Source organism: Polypterus senegalus, chromosome 10 (assembly GCF_016835505.1).
Source record: "Polypterus senegalus isolate Bchr_013 chromosome 10, ASM1683550v1, whole genome shotgun sequence".
NCBI classification, from domain to species: Eukaryota; Metazoa; Chordata; class Cladistia; order Polypteriformes; family Polypteridae; genus Polypterus; species Polypterus senegalus.
The window spans coordinates 131,302,804-131,319,299 of NC_053163.1; the positions used below are offsets into that span (position 1 = coordinate 131,302,804).

The following is a 16,496-nucleotide window of genomic DNA, read 5'->3' on the forward strand; positions in this document are numbered from 1 at the left end:
GTAAATTAATAAATGAATAAAAAATAGGGGAGAGAATCCACTTCCTCAATTTAAATGCTTATTCTAAAATGTTATAGATCCTGCCAGGTTTTGAAAATGTTTTGTACAGATCCTCTGAGTGAGAATTTGATTTTTTCCAATTTCAAATAGTATAACATCAGTTACCCACTGACTTAAAATAGGTGAATTAGGATTCTTCCAGTTGAGCAAGATAAGTCTGTGTGCCAATAGTGTAATAAAGGCAATTACAGTTTTTGTCCTTCTCCACTTTAAACCCTGCTGCTAATGGATTAGGAGGGATTGTGACATCAAGACTGTCCGAAAGACATTTAATGATTTTGGTGCATGCCCAAAACATGGCCTAGTGAGGCTGGAACTTAATTGCAATGTTGGCACATTCTTTTTTCAATGTACCCCTCATCTATTCTATGCATGTGTCCAAACCATCTCAATTTAGCCTCTCTGTCTTGGTCACCAAACTGTCGTACCTGTGTTGTCCCTCTAACATACTCATCCCTATTCCTGTCTACCCTTGTTACTCTGAGCAAAAATCATAGTATAATCAACTCTGCCTCCTGTCTTCATCAGTGTCACTGTCTCAAACTCCTATAAAATAGCTGGTCTCACTACTGTTTTATAGACTAGTATAGTAATTCCGTCCCACCTTAAAACGCTTCTTAAATCCCTTCACACCTCTCCGCCAGCGTCCTTTGTCCTCTAAATGTGCTGATAAAGAGAAGCTAGAAGCAGCCGGCTATTCCATCCCCTCACCAATTTAGAACATGCACAAACTTCTCTCAGCTCATGCCTTGATTATCTGGGAGTGAAGTGGAGTTTGAGTGGAAATAATAGATCGTTATTTGGAACACACGCATTTCATGTCTATTCCGTTTCTACAGTAATCTGTGTAAACACATTGTTAAAACAGAAACATTTTTTATATTCTACTAGTAGATGACAAAATGTAGGCATAAACTATATAATGTATGAAGCCTGAAGTTCAAATATCAAAGAAACATTTTCTCAAAAGGTACAAATATAACACAATAATTGCGCTTTTATTCAAAAATATAACTGCAGAAACAAAAAGCCGCCTTAACATGAGACATTGACACCCTTTTATTGTAACTGCCTCTGTGGTGCAATAGAATCAGTTCCCGCCTGGGAAACCAAAAGATTGCGAGTTCGATCCTGCACCAGTCTGTTTTGAGAAGTAAACTGCTCTTAGTCTTACTATTTTTGAGTAAAAGCATACATTTGATTTCAGACCCCACCCAAGGTTGCTGACACACAAACGCTGGCGAAGCTGCCGCCTTCGTATCTCACCGTCACTTGATTTTCTTTTTATTTAGTTTTATTGAGTGTGCCTGCCAATCCCCGCATGTTGCTGTATGCTGTTTCTTTTGTACTCCAGGACATGCAGAGGACAGAATGGTAAAGGGCAGTAACTTCGGCGCAATATGCAATCATCAGACACTCCCCATCTGCCCATTGTTTTGTTATACTTTTACACCAACATATGTTCCTGTGTTTGAGCATGCTCAAACGGGCATGCTCAAAAAATACATGTGTAATACCATGAAAAGTGCACGCAGTCACTTCACTTCGCAAACAAAACAAGTGCACTTTTATTCAAGACTACCTGTATAACCGAAGAAAAAAGAAAGCAAGTTACAGTAGGTGATTGATATGACAGCCTGCATGGGGTGCAATGCTAAGAAGTGCTGATTTCCATTCCGTGCTATATAAAATCATCACATTCAAATATTAACAGTTCCCACACACCCAAGGACCGCCCTTCCTACATTTACGACATGTGTACTTTCTGCAGTGCACACACCTCTCTGTGCTATGGTTCCTATTACACTGAATGAGCTTCTTACAGGAAAAGGCGATGGAAAAAGTGCACTTGAATAAAAGTGCTCTTTTGTTATACTTTTACACCAACATATGTTCCTGTGTTTGAGCGCCCCCCCCACCCCCATAAAAAAAGGGTTCTGACGCACAGACGCTGGCGAAGCTGCCTTCTTCGTATCTCACCGTCACTAGATTTTCTTTTTATTCAGTTTTGAGTGTGCCTGCCAGTCCCCGCATGCTGCTGTATGCTGTTTCTTTTGTACTCCAGGACATGCAGAGGAGAGAATGGTAAAGAGCAGTAACTTCGACGCTATATGCAATCATCAGACACTCCCCATCTGCCCGTGTTGCTCAAACACAGGAACATATGTTGGAGTAAAAGTATAACAAAAGTGCACTTTTATTCAAGTGCACTTTTTCCATCGCCTTTTCCTGTAAGTAGCAATGTACACACTTCTCTGTATGCCGTGGTTTCTATTACACACCTGAAAGAAAGAGACAATATATGTGAAAATATCATCGCACTAATGCAATATTATTTGAAAACGAACAGCGTCGGATCAGGTGTGAATTTATGCAGGAACTGGAAATTCTCTGATGTGGGACCTTCCCCCAGGGAAGAAAGTACAGTGTCAGGTGCTCATTCAGTGTAATAGGAACCATAGCACAGAGAGGTGTGTACACTGCAACAAGTACACGTGTCGTAAATGTAGGAAGGACGGTCCTTGGGTGTGTGGGAACTGTTGATATTTGAATGTGATGATTTTATATAGCACGGTATGGAAATCAGTACTTCTTAGCATTGCACCATGCAAGCTGTCGTATCAATCGCCTACTGTAACTTGCTTTCTTTTTTCTTTGGTTATACAGTTAGTCTTGAATAAAAGTGCACTTGTTTTGTTTGCGAAATGAAGTGTCTGCGTGCACTTTTCGTGGCATTGCACGTGTATTTTTTGAGCATGCTCAATCACAGGAACATATGTTGGTGTAAAAGTATAACAAAACAACGGGCAGATGGGGAGTGTCTGATGATTGCATATAGGGCCGAAGTTACTGCTCTTTACCATTCTGTCCTCTGCATGTCCTGGAGTACAAAAGAAACGGCATACAGCAACATGCGGAGACTGGCAGGAACACTCAATAAAACTGAATAAAAAGAAAATCAAGTGACGGTGAGATACGAAGAAGGCAGCTTCGCCAGCGCTTGTGTGTCAGAACCCTTTGGGCGTTAGTATGCATTGTGGTACACTGCAGAGCTATAGCGTCTTTATGTGAAAACAGCTGTGTCAGATGGGGTTGTATGGATTGATTCTGAACGCGACTGAGAGAATGAAAAGTGAATTAAAAAAAAAAAAAAGAAAAAGCTAACCATTACAAGGATCATAAATTGCACCGGCTGTTACAGACTGAAATCAAATGTATGTTTTTACTCAAAAATAGTAAGACTAAGAGCAGTTTACTTCTCAAAACGGACTGGTGCAGGATCGAACTTGCGACCTTTTGATTCCCAGGCGGGAACTGATTCTATTGCACCACGGAGGCAGTTACAATAAAAGGGTGTCAATGTCTCATGTTAAGGCGGCTTTTTGTTTCTGCAGTTATATTTTTGAATAAAAGCGCAATTGTTTTGTTATATTTGTATCTTTTGTGAAAATGTTTCTTTGATATTTGGACTTCAGGCTTCATACATTATATAGTTTATGCCTACATTTTGTCATCTACTAGTAGAATATAAAAAACGTTTGTTTTAACAATGTGTTTACACAGATTACTGTAGAAACGGAACAGACATGAAATGCATGTGTTCCAAATAACGATCTATTATTTCCACTCTAAAACTCCACTTCACTCCCAGATACTCAATGAAGGCATGGGCTTGGAGAAATTCGTGCACGTTCTAAATTGGTGGGGGGATGGAATAGCCGGATGCTCCTAGCTTCTCTTTATCAGCACATTTAGAGCACAAAGTACGCTGGCGGAGAGGTGTGAAGGGATTTAAGAAGTGATTTAATGTGGGACGGAATTACAAGTTTTTTCAAAGGCTCTGGTAATTCTAGTGTTAAGCAAATTTCCAGACCTGCAGCATGTCCTTCCCAACTTGGTCCCTCTGTTTTGGATACATTCTAGTAATAGCTGTTAAAATTTCAGGATGTTTGTTTTACATTTTTAATATATAAAAGAAATAACAGGGAGTAATTTAATACTTGGATTGTTTTCGGCTTATTTAACTATACCTTCAAAATGATAAACAGGCAATGCTACTGTTTAAACACAATATATAAATATTTCAATTCTTCTGTGTGACATTTATGCTTGCACCCTTGTAACGTCCAGTCCATTTGCTTAATCACTAAACTGCACTGCCTGCCTTTGTTTTTCTTTCCAGTTTTTACATCAAGTTTATGTCACTGTTTTTTTAATTAACACCTGAATGAACATTAAAAAAGCCATTTCAAATATGTAAAAGTCAAATGTCACTTATTTACCAGTATTCTATATAGTTGCTTTTTAGGGGTCATTGTTTACATACTTTTGTTGTTGAGTTATCCAATTTAGAATTCACCAAGTTAAGCTTAACAGAACAAGACAACACTGTTCATGCTATACTTTTGGTTAGTTAAATTTTTTTTTTTTTTTTTAAGAAATCAGATTTTCCTGATCAGATTGTTGAGGCTTCAGGGCACTGATTTAAGATTATTTTTAAAGAATCTGAAACTTTAGATATGCTTTGAATTTCAGGTTTAATATAAAATCAAATTAACTTTACTTTTTTTTTTTTTACATAATTTGTGTTAAACGTATTGTTAAGATGAAATTTAGTTTCACAATGTATTACATTGCATGAAAGAGCTTTGTTTTTACCAAGCATTTTTGTTGAGTTCAGTACTAAATTTTTCTTTAACTTTGTTTTCACGTATATGGTGATGGAGTATTGTGTGTGTGGCATGCAGGAGATGTTGGATAGTGTTACAGCCAAGAAATTTCCAGTATTTCAAGCTCATGGGTAAGTATTGCTGGGCAAACTTATTTCCTTTCTCGATTCTACCAATCTTGAAGTGGGTTAGTGAGGAAGGTAATTTCATTGCATCCTTTTTAAAGGAGGCTTTTAGAAACTAATAGAGCAGGTCATTCAGTTTAATTTGTGTGACTGTTGAATATTATGGTAGAGCACCAAAAAATCCTTAGTCATTTCTGTTTCTGGATAAGTAAAATGCAGTGTAAGATACATTTTAGTCTTGAGACAGTCATATTGCAAACATGAATTCAGTTGTTGTTTGAATTCTCAGGAATTCTTTTCCTCCAGTGTCTGTTTATGCTCTTGTTTAATCAATAAAACCAAAGTGGTTTCAAGTAAAAATTGATTTTACTTAAGAAAAACATGAAGTAAAATTAAAAAAGAATGAGCCCCTGTGCCCACAGTTTTGCAGAACTGTAACCTAAGATTAATAGCACCTTTGGTGCGGTTTCATGCTTCTGGGCTTTAGGAAAGATTTGCAGAAATCGTAAAGCAGGTAATAAATTAATGTCTCAGGTTCCCCTAATTTAGAGGCAGTTTTCTTATGTTACTTTAGCCTCCGTTCTAGGGATATCGGTAAAAACTGTTTAAATTTAGCTGATTTAAAGGTAAACACTTAGGGAATTTAATACAAGTCATCTCTTACACTTAGGGAATTTAATACAAGTCATCTCTTTAGACCAAGTCTCAGCTACACCCAAATTATTATGCACTTTACAGAAAAACACGATTTTAGTATAGCTTACTTATCAAATTGCATGTCAACCATGTTAAACCCCACAAAAGAATTAAATCAAGTATTGTAAGTGTCCTCTGACAGACATGGTTAAAATGGCTTGTGAAGACCTTGCCAGTCGTCCTTGTTTTGTTTGCTACAATGATGTGCAGAGTGAGAGCTTATACCGAACTTGTACCATTTGTTTATAAACTGGTGCTTTCTATAACACAGGCATGGAAACATAAGTTTGCTTCAAGTCAAGCAGTTGGCAAACAATGTTAGGCGAAAGCGTACTTCACTGAAACAGATATTGGAATCTGTAGTTTGGGAACACTAAGAAAAGTGTCAACTTTTTTGAATTCAGAGCATAATATAGTGGCTGCAGTAATAAGCAAGATTTATCATATATTACTGATGTCAATGAGTTCTTACTGTTTTGGCAATTATTAGCATCAGTGGGGTTACTTGCAACGGGGCTGCTTTTTCTGCTTACAGGCACAGTAGTAGGCTGGTGGTGAAATTGTTTCCTCTTTGTTCCAGAAAGATGGGCAACATGGTTCCCACTTTCAGACTGTATGCATCCAAAAGCTCATGAGTGCTTTGTGTTTTAGTATTTTAATTTTGTTTTGTGCAGTAATTTGGATCAACACTTCTGTATTTTAGTGACTTAATATGACTGTAGTCAAACTCTCCATTCTTTTCAGGCTGTTTATAGTGACACTTAGGACCATCCCTCCGTTTCAGAGTTAAAAAAATTAACTTAATTAAGAAAATGGCTTTCCTGTTGCAGGGTGGATATTAGCAGTTTAAGAAAAGCATATTAAGCAGGCTGCAACTGTTTAGTTTAGCTTTGTGTTTTGGTGAATGGTTTCCCAAGTTTTATGCGTTTATTTTTTGTGGATTGTGTGTTTTAGTTCACATATTAGATAAGTGTCTTACATTTGGAAACAATATTCTTTCTCCCTATAAATTAGCATTAGAATGCCAAAGAAATTGTAAGTGAAGCATTTCTTTACACTGATCACTTATTTTGCATTTGCTGTGATGGGATGTGGGCATATGTGTATATCTGCATTGCTTAAAAAGGTCTTATATAGTCTAGAGTACACTCCATAAAACCGCTCAAATTTCTTTTTACTGTCTGCGCTTTCTCACAAGTTGGAAAGCTGTGGTAGAGCTAAAAACCAACTGAATAAGCCACATCACAAGCCCCCTGGTAAGTTCTGTGCTGCTACCTCCAGTAGCCTATCAGACACTGCCATATTTTTTTGTGTATGTTGAAATAATCCCACAAGTCAATGAAAAGCAATAATGGTATTTTTACATGCTTTCGAATTAATCTTAAGATTTTGTTACTTGATCTTTCCTCATAGCTGAGTGAATCCTGCTTTTTTCTAAGTTCCCACCAATGCTGAACCACATACAGTGAAATCCTCGTTATTGTACACATATTGTATGTGTGTGTGTATGGATGGATATAGAGATGTAGAAACTGCTCAAAAAATTAAAGAAACACTTTAAAAACACATCAGATCTCAATGGTTGGGGAACAAAATCCTGCTGGATATCTATACTGATATGGACTGGGTAATATGTTAGGAATGAAAGGATGCCACATCGTTTGATGGAAATAAAAAGTATCAGCCTACAGAGGGCTGAATTCAAAGACACCCTGAAAATCAAAGTGGAAAAATGATGAGGCAAGCTAGTCCATTTTGATTAAATTTCATTGCAGCAACTCTAAATCATACTCAGTAGGTTGTATGGCCCTCGCGTGCTTGTATGCATGCCTGGTAACATTGGGACATGCTCCTAATGAGATGACGGATGGTGTCCTGGGTTATCTCCTCCTAGATCTGGACCAGGGCATCCCTGAGCTCATAGACAGTCTGAGGTGCAACCTGGCGTCGTTAGATGGACCAAACCATAATGTCTTAGAGGTGTTCTATTGGATTTAGGTTGGGCGAGTCAGTGGTATCAATTGCTTCCAGCCATTGTTTTTAAAGGACTAATGGATTTTAACCTCCACTAATTCACTCGTAATGGATTATTTATTTAAAGAAGACTTTTGATACACTGCACTTTATTTAATTTGAACATTGTTTTGTTGTTTGCTGTTTTTAAAATACCTCTCACCTCCCAGGAAAGAAGGAAGTGCATACATATAAAGAAGAACTCAGGATTAAAAAAAAAAATATATATTTTAACAGGCTGGTTGATTCGTTGGCCGGTTAATGCGAGGCCAGTTAAGAGGGATTGTACTGTACTTAAACAGAATAATAGCCATTGTTTTATGGGTATGTAATTTAGACACAGTAATGGCAAAAACCCCTTAGGTCATACAGGGTTAAACATGGGATAAGTTGCAGAAATTTCTTGTGATGCTAGCAGATGATATAGAGGTATAGTGTGGTAATAAATGACCTAGCAGTGTTTGTCAGAATTTGATTAAAATAAGATGACAATTTTAAATCTGCTCATTTTGAGTTGCTATAACTTGACATTAAATTCAGATATGCATAAACATTTACATGTTTATATTTTTTTATATTACCAATTTCTTGGATGTTAACATCCCTACTGTTTTTCTCTTTTTATTATTATTAATTGTCTGACTTGCAGCTAATCATCATTGTCTGCTATAGTTTGTTGAATACTTCTGCTGTTGGATATGGTGACCGAGTCACTGCAGCACACAATTACATAAGCTGGTAATAGTTTAAGAAATATCTAACTAATGCTTAAATGGTTAGCATTTGATTGCTGTTACAGTACGTGTGGAAATAATATTGCTAAGGATTGAAAATATCAAAGTTCCAAAAGTTTATCATTTGAAGTAAGTGATTGATGACTGCAAGGTAATGTCAATCATCTCACACCCCTTTTGAAGAGTATTTACTCCATTTATAAGAACAATTTTAATGCTCATTAGGCTAAAATTAGAGACTGGTGACACCACACACTCTTTTTAAGTGATTGGATAGGACAGGCATATCCTTTAGGTTCTACAATTTTAGAGCCTATTTTAAAATGTGAAATTTGTACATGTTGACATTTTTATTTTGGGTGATCTAGAATTTGAGTTGTGCTAAAGACACCCTTGCTTTTGGTTTTAAATGACATTTGAAACAATTGGGAGGAGATTTTGTTTGAATGTAGAAGTATTCTTGATCCTTTTATTTCTGTGCAAGTGAAAAATATTTCTAATTTAATAAAATCCATTACTTAGTGTTTATATACGTAATGTTAAATTTAATTGCAAAATGAATTAAGACTTAAATATTTGAATTGTCCATCACTACATCCCTGGTGACTTAATAATAAACAAATTTCAAGTGTATGTATCTACATAAGTGGTACTGTGGAAATGCTGTATATTGAGGATTTATTTTAGTAAATATTTAATAGTTAAGCTTCACAGCTCTGAATTATGTTGCTCTAATTGATTATTGTGTGAGTCGTAACACAATTTGCATAAAACATTTGTACCGCTGTGTTTTTATTTATATCGTTACGTTGCTTTAAATGCTTCATGTTAACCCATGACTCATTATACTGTGGAGATGGCATACACAGTGCGACTACCATAGCATGTGCAGTTTTCCCTGTTATGCACAGCATTTCATGTAGTTAGAATGGTTTCATTTTGGAGTCACATTCATACCCCTTGTGAACTGTTCCAGGGTTCACTTGGTGCTGCACCAAGACATCCTTTTCCAAAGGGTCTTGGTATGGTGTTTTTTTTTCCACACCAGTGTGAGATTGCCATCTTCACATTAACCTAAATGAATCTGATTTTCTTGGAGATTGCACCAGATCTTAGACCAGTTTTTTTTTTTTATATATATATATAAAGTGAACAAGAGGTGAAAATGTGTCCTTTATTCATTTGCAGAAGGTATATGAAATAAAGTCCCCCATTACTTTTGTGGATACTGTATGAGGTGTGGGGGTAGAGCAGCTAATTCTCTGTAATCCACAAAAATCTCATCCTCTAACCAACCCATACATGTGATGGTATTTTGCATCCTCAGTGTGACTCTGAACCTTTAAGAAGCATAACCCTATTATGTTTGCACAGCTTTGTCCTTAACATTAAGGGTAATGTCAACATTAGAGAAGGAAGTGTTTGTCATTGCAGGTAAATTTGAATTGTGAGAACTTTTTTTTTAATTAATGAACTAAAAACTTTATGCTCTTTTTATACACATCCACCTGTTTTCACTCCCGAGAATGTTGTGCTTTACTATGGTTCTTTTAGTATTTACTGTTTTACTTATATTGTTTTCAATTAACAATGAAATGCAAAAGAGACAGTAACCAGCAGTTCATATCCAGCCTAGTGGTTTCAAGTTCAGTCCAGGGGTTTGCCTGCAGTTTTCTTCCCAATCAACATTTGCCAAATACTGGACTCCTACTTCTGTTTCTTTGGTTTGATATCAAATCATAACTTAAACTGAATTTGCTCTTTTATTCTAATATAGCAAGCATTTCAGATATGTGTGTTACTTAAGTGTGCCTTAGTATGTGTTTATCTTTTAAAATCCAACAATGTTAACGCCGAGGATTACTCTGGCAACAGTATAGGTGTATCTTGCGTAAGCGTCAGGCTTGAGGGTTACCTGGGCAACGGTGTAGACGTGTCTTCTCCTAGCCTCATAATGGCATCTTGTCAAAAACACCTCATCAGTAGTGATGACCAGGTGAGTCTGTCTTCAGTCAGTGAAATTAAAATGGTCAGTGAAATAAAGTGATTCTAGTGAATCTGAAATTGACGCTTGTGTCACTTGCACATATGCAGTGTGGTGTTCATAATATTTATTATTATTTGCATGTTTTAAAGTAGAAAGATGAGATTTAATAAATGTAATTTTTCAAGTCAAAAAATGCAAAGCTTACATTTTTTTTTTTTTTTATGAAAAGTTTATATTGTGATCATAGGTTCCACTTTGACAAATCAGTTTTCTTGTCCAAGCAAATATTACTGCCACGGTTTTACTTTATATAATGGTATCTACCCCGTGCTTGCACCTGCATTATACAGATGTGTTTTGAATCCCAGAATTACAAAAAAGTGCATTACGTTTAGCACAATCGAAGCGGCTTGGCTACACAACATTTCCTGGCCAGTAATACAGAGGCATTCTGCTATTTCCACAGCACCCACGTGTGGGGTGATGCTCCAGTTTCTCTTCTCTGGCTGGGTGTTATGCATTCCTTCAGAAGCACCAAATCCATGCTAATTAGATGGTGGAGATCTTGACCTATATGGAGATGCTGATATGGTTTGATGCTCCTGCAATTTCTTGTTTTTGCCCTTTCATGCCAGAGGATAGATCAAAGTAATGTGAAAAATTCCCTTACCTCACTTGCTATTTGCTCAAGTCCTCTGCAAAGTTTCAGCTGACATTAATTTAGGACTATTACTCTATGGAATCTTCATTAATATGTAACATTTTGCTCCCATGCTGGCTGCTACTTTGCTGCTCTGTTGTGTTAAGTAGGAAATTCTAACAAACTTGATGGTGTCTCTGAGGAAGATCAGAGATCAAGCAAAAGGTGAATACAGCCTCCACTAATTAAAAGGTGAAGTTATAGAGGTTTCTGTTCATATTCTTTTAACACTAAATTGTCTTAACTTTATCTTTAGTAGTTTCTGTTTTAATTAACCTTTTACAGGTATTTTTGTCAGTTAATCAACAAAATAGATATTTGCACAGGAAGGGTAGTGTTCATAAAGGTGTTAAACCAGGGAACTTGGATTTATTTAACACTAAGTTATCTAACTTTATCTTGAGTTTTTACTATTGTTTTAACTAAATTTATTTGTTTGCAGGTATTTTTGTCAATTAATCGACGGGTTAGAATATTTGCACAGCCAGGGGATTGTTCATAAAGACATTAAACCAGGGAACTTGCTTTTGACAACGGATGGCACTCTTAAAATCTCAGATTTAGGAGTGGCAGAGGTAAGATTCTTGTATATGTGTGTGTTTTTGTTTGTTTTTTGAATTATTAACATTGTTACTTGATTCTGCTTTGCTTAAAGGTTTTTTTTTTTTACATTTTTAAATTGCTGTGAAGTAATTTATAATATACTAAATTTCTTCTAGGCATTGCATCCTTTTGCAGAAGATGACACATGCCGGACAAGCCAAGGGTCACCTGCATTTCAGCCTCCTGAAATAGCAAATGGCTTGGACACATTTTCAGGGTTTAAAGTGGACATCTGGTCTGCCGGTGTTACATTGTGAGTTAAAATTCAAAAAAGAAACCGATTACATTATAATTCAAACTATGTGATTATATGCATTTCAAGTATTTTTGCCTGACAACCTTTTCTCCTCTAACTTTGCAGATATAATATTACCACTGGTCTGTATCCATTTGAAGGGGACAACATCTACAAGCTGTTTGAAAACATTGGAAAAGGAGACTACAACATTCCTGAGGACTGTGGCCCATTGTTGGCAGACCTACTGAGAGGTAATGCCTGATTGCCAGTTAATAAGTTAACAGTCTTGCTCTCTTTTAGATTATACCTGTCTAAATACCTGTAAAATAAAATACAGATAGTTATTGACACACGACCAAGTTCAGTTCTGACAGACCAGTTGTAAATTGACCATATACAGTATGTATAGTACTAAGTTATAGTGTAATGAAAATTGTATAATTAGATCTGGACCACCCTATACTATATAAGAAGTCCCTTAAGTCATACTGTTTGTTTCACATGGCTTCCAAAGCTTTTAACAGCTTCACGCATCCTTCGTCTGTGTAATGTTACATCATCAGTGTGAGCCACTCCCAATGTTCATTGTACCAGCAGAGTTTGAACACTCATATGTTTTGTTTTTTAACATTTCAGCTTGTTGTTAATAACAGGTAAAGAATTTCAGTGTAGTTTCATTACCCCTTCTGAAGCACCACATTGTGACTCACAATGTTCAAGTTTTGGAGGTTAACCAGATTCAAGGGCGGAGCACAGCAGTACAGCGCATGTAGAAAACAGTTACAATAGGATAACGTGGTCGCATGCAATCGAATTTACTTTCTTTCCTCCCTCATACTGTACGATCACCTTCGATGTGCATTCTTGCTCCGAAGCTAGATCTGCAGTGTATCACGATACATTCTCTTACCAATGGTAGTGAAATGAAGGACTTGGGGAAGGATCCTGAACGTGACAGAGAATGAAAAGTGAATAAAAAAATCAAAGCTAACCTTTACAAGTATCATAAATTACACCGGCTGTTACAGACTGAAATCAAATGTATGTTTTTATTCTAAAATAGTAAGAATACGATCAGTTTACTTCACAAAATGGAGTCGTGAAGGATCGAACTCATGACCTTTTGATTCCCAGCCAGCAGCTGATATTACGCCATCGCGCCAGTTGTAGTGAATATGCGTCAGTATGGCTTGCTAAGGCAGCTTTTTTTTCTGCAGTTACACTTTAGAATAAAAGCGCATTTGTTGTGTTATATTTGTACCTTTTGTGAAAGTATTTCTTTGATATTTGGACTTCAGGCTTCATACATTATATAGTTTATGCCTACATTTTGTCATCCACTACTAGAGTATAAAAAACGTTTCTGTTTTAACAATGTGTTTACACAGATTACTGTAGTAACGGAACAGACGTGAAATGCGTGTGTTCCAAACAATAATCTATTATTTCCACTCTAAAACTCCACTTTACTCTCAGAAAATCAATCAAGGCATGAGCTGGGAGAAGTTTGTGCATGTTCTAAGTCGGTGGGGGGATGAAATAGCCGGCTGCTTGCAGTCTGATTTTATCAGCACATTTAGATGACAAGAGACGCTGGTGGAGAGCTGTGAACGATTTTAAGAAGCGATTTAAGGTGGAACGGATTTACGAGTTTTTTTGTAGGCTCTGGTAATTCTAGTGTTAAAGCTCAGAAACATGTCTCTCCCAACTATTGGCTAATGTCAGTATATAGTGGTATGAGAAAACTATAGCTTTAATATATTTAGATGGTAAATATTTTGTTGGTGGGCGGCACGGTGGCGCAGTGGTAGTGCTGCTGCCTCGCAGTTAGGAGACCTGGGTCCTCCCTGCGTGGAGTTTTCATGTTCTCCCCGTGTCTGCGTGGGTTTCCTCCGGGCACTCCGGTTTCCTCCCACAGTCCAAAGACATGTCGGTTAGGTGGATTGGCAATTCTAAATTGGCCCTAGTGTGTGCTTGGTGTGTGTCCTGCGGTGGGTTCGCACCCTGCCCAGGATTGGTTCCTGCCTTGTGCCGTGTGTTGGCTGGGATTGGCTCCAGCAGACCCCCGTGACCCTGTGTTTGGATTCAGTGGGTTGGAAAATGGATGGATGGATATTTTGTTGGTAGAATCTACATCATAGGACCCAGTTTTGATTAACTGTGATTGCTGTACTGCCTTCATTTTCTTGGACTTATTTTATTGGGGTAGGTCTTGTGATTTTATCATTACAACAGGAAAAGAAGAAAGTCAAAGTATAACTGCTGGGGCTGTACATTAAATAAAAAAATTTAAAGTAATACACTTGTGCTGTTTTGGTGACTTGTTTGTGAAAGATGTTGGAATTGCAGCTAATCTGTCAAACCAAATAGTGATGGTTTCAGTGGAATTTTTCAAATGCTTTTAACTGGTTAGAAATTCAATGCTTTAGACATTGTTCCTGCTGGGTTTAATACATAAGGTGTGGCACTTGGCTAACAAGATTAGTTTTGTTTTTGCAAAATAGTTTAGAAATGTGACGAAAAAACTTGAATTGCTAACATGTAATTTAAAAAGAGTGCTCTTTAATTAAAGGTTAGTTCTTTTGAATTAAACCAAGTTCTTAGATGATGCCTGTCTTTATTTTTTTTTTTTTAAGATCAGAACTTTATTCATCTCGAGGGAAATTCTTATGTCATTGGCATGTATAACAAGCATATGACAATTGTGCAAATATACAAAATATAAATATAACAGATTATTATTACAGATTATTAGTGTAGGTTATGAAAAGTGACTTAGTACTTGTGCCTCAGTAAAATGAGCTAGCCTCTTGTGATGACATAATGGGACTAACATACCGCCACAAAGGTTGAAAAGATCACCTACAGAACGAAGAGGAGTTATAAAGCCTTATTGCCACAGGTAGAAAAGATCTCCTGTGGCGTTCAGTTCTGCATTTGGGGCCAATGAGTCTTCTGCTGTGTGTGCTCTGATGGTTCCTAAAGGAGGCATGCATGGGGTGAGAGGGGTTGTCCATGATACTGAGGAGCTTTTTCAGCATTCTCCTCTCGGACACCTCCGTCAGATCTTCTAGTTTGACACCTAGGACAGAACAAGCCTTTTTAATGAGCTTGTTCAGCCTGTTGTGATCAGCTGTCTTCACCGCACTGCCCCAGCTCACAGCTGCAAAAAACACCACACTCTCCGTCACAGTGTGATAAAACATTGTCAGCATTTTCCTGCATACATTAAACGACCTGAGCCGCCTCATTAGATAGAGCCGGCTATTCCCTTTCTTGATCACAGTGTCTGTGTTCTTGGACCAGTCAAGTTTACTGTCAATGTGTACTCCCAGGTACCTATAGTCCTGAACTACTTCAACTTCCATTCCTATGATGGTAACAGGGGCGGGAGGAGGAGACCGCTTCCTAAAGTCCACCACCAGTTCCTTTGTCTTTGTGATGTTTAACTGTAAATGATTCTGCTCACACCTCCCAACAAAGCTTTCCACCATATCCCTATATTCCTCCTCCTGACCATCCCTGATACAGGCCACAACGGCAGAGTCATCAGAAAATTTCTGCAGGTGACATGACTGAGACCTGTACCTGAAGTCAGACGTGTAGATGGTGAAGAGGAAAGGTGATAGGACAGTTCCCTGTGGCGCCCCCTTGTTGCTCTTGATGCTTTCAGAGCGGCAGCTCTTCAGTTGGACATGCTGTGGTCGATTGTTTAGATAGTCCGTAATCCAGGCTACAAGTGGGGCGTCTACCTGCATTTCTGTGAGCTTATTACCAAGCAGTGGTGGTCTGATTGTGTTAAAAGCACCGGAGAAGTCAAAAAACATGACCCTCACTGTGTTCCCAACAATATCCAGATGAGAATGAGCCTGATTCAGCAGGTAGATGATGGCATCCTCTATGCCAATACAGGGCTGGTAAGCGAACTGTAGGGGGTATAGCAAAATTTATTTCAGCACCCTTATGAAATATAAATAGTGCTACCATATTTTTGGAATAACTGAGTTTGTTGTTTAACTGGTTAATTGAATTGTTAAATGGGACCTGGGGTGTATTATGCTATTTGCAAACTCATTTAGAAAAATGTGTTAATGGTAGGAGTGTGCAATATGTATCATCTGTGATATCTTAATTATTGTTTCAACAAAATATGCAAGGTGAAATTATCGAGTGTGCCACTCACTTTGCAAAAATCAGTCATAAACAAGGCTTGCATTCACTGTCTATTGTAACCTAACATGATAGATTACTATGCGTGCACGGTCAGCGCTTGGCTGCCTAAAAATGAGTAATCAAACAGTGCCAGGGAATAAAACAGTCTTGCAATCTACATTGCTACATTTAATTGCAAAATGTAGATAATCATCACTCATGTGGAGGTGGTTTTAGTTTGAAAACACTGTTGCTTAAGATGGCAGTCTGCAAACTATATCGGAAATCAGTTGCCATTAATGACAGCTTGAGAACTGACTTGTTTCACCATCTGCAAACTGACCACTGCAAAGAATATGAAGAGTACAATAAGCTTCAGGAGCCAGCTGTCCATCACAGGCCTAAATCACCCAAGGTATAAGCACGAAAACACACTTGGCACATTTTAGCTGAATCATTCCGCATGATGACAGACAGTGGGGCTAACGTCCCTGCACTATAGATTAACAGCTGGAAGA

The 16,496-nt window shown here is 37.5% G+C and overlaps 1 protein-coding gene across 1 annotated transcript in view; it reads left to right on the forward strand.

Moving 5' to 3' along the window:
* The window catches only part of stk11 (serine/threonine kinase 11), a 93,620-nt gene that overhangs the window by 21,846 nt on the left and 55,278 nt on the right, over positions 1 to 16,496 (forward strand). The window contains exons 4-7 of the mRNA XM_039766660.1: positions 4,772 to 4,861; positions 11,428 to 11,560; positions 11,705 to 11,841; positions 11,950 to 12,077. Of these exons, the coding sequence (XP_039622594.1) occupies positions 4,772 to 4,861; positions 11,428 to 11,560; positions 11,705 to 11,841; positions 11,950 to 12,077 (488 nt within the window). The remainder of the gene's footprint in view (positions 1 to 4,771; positions 4,862 to 11,427; positions 11,561 to 11,704; positions 11,842 to 11,949; positions 12,078 to 16,496) is intronic.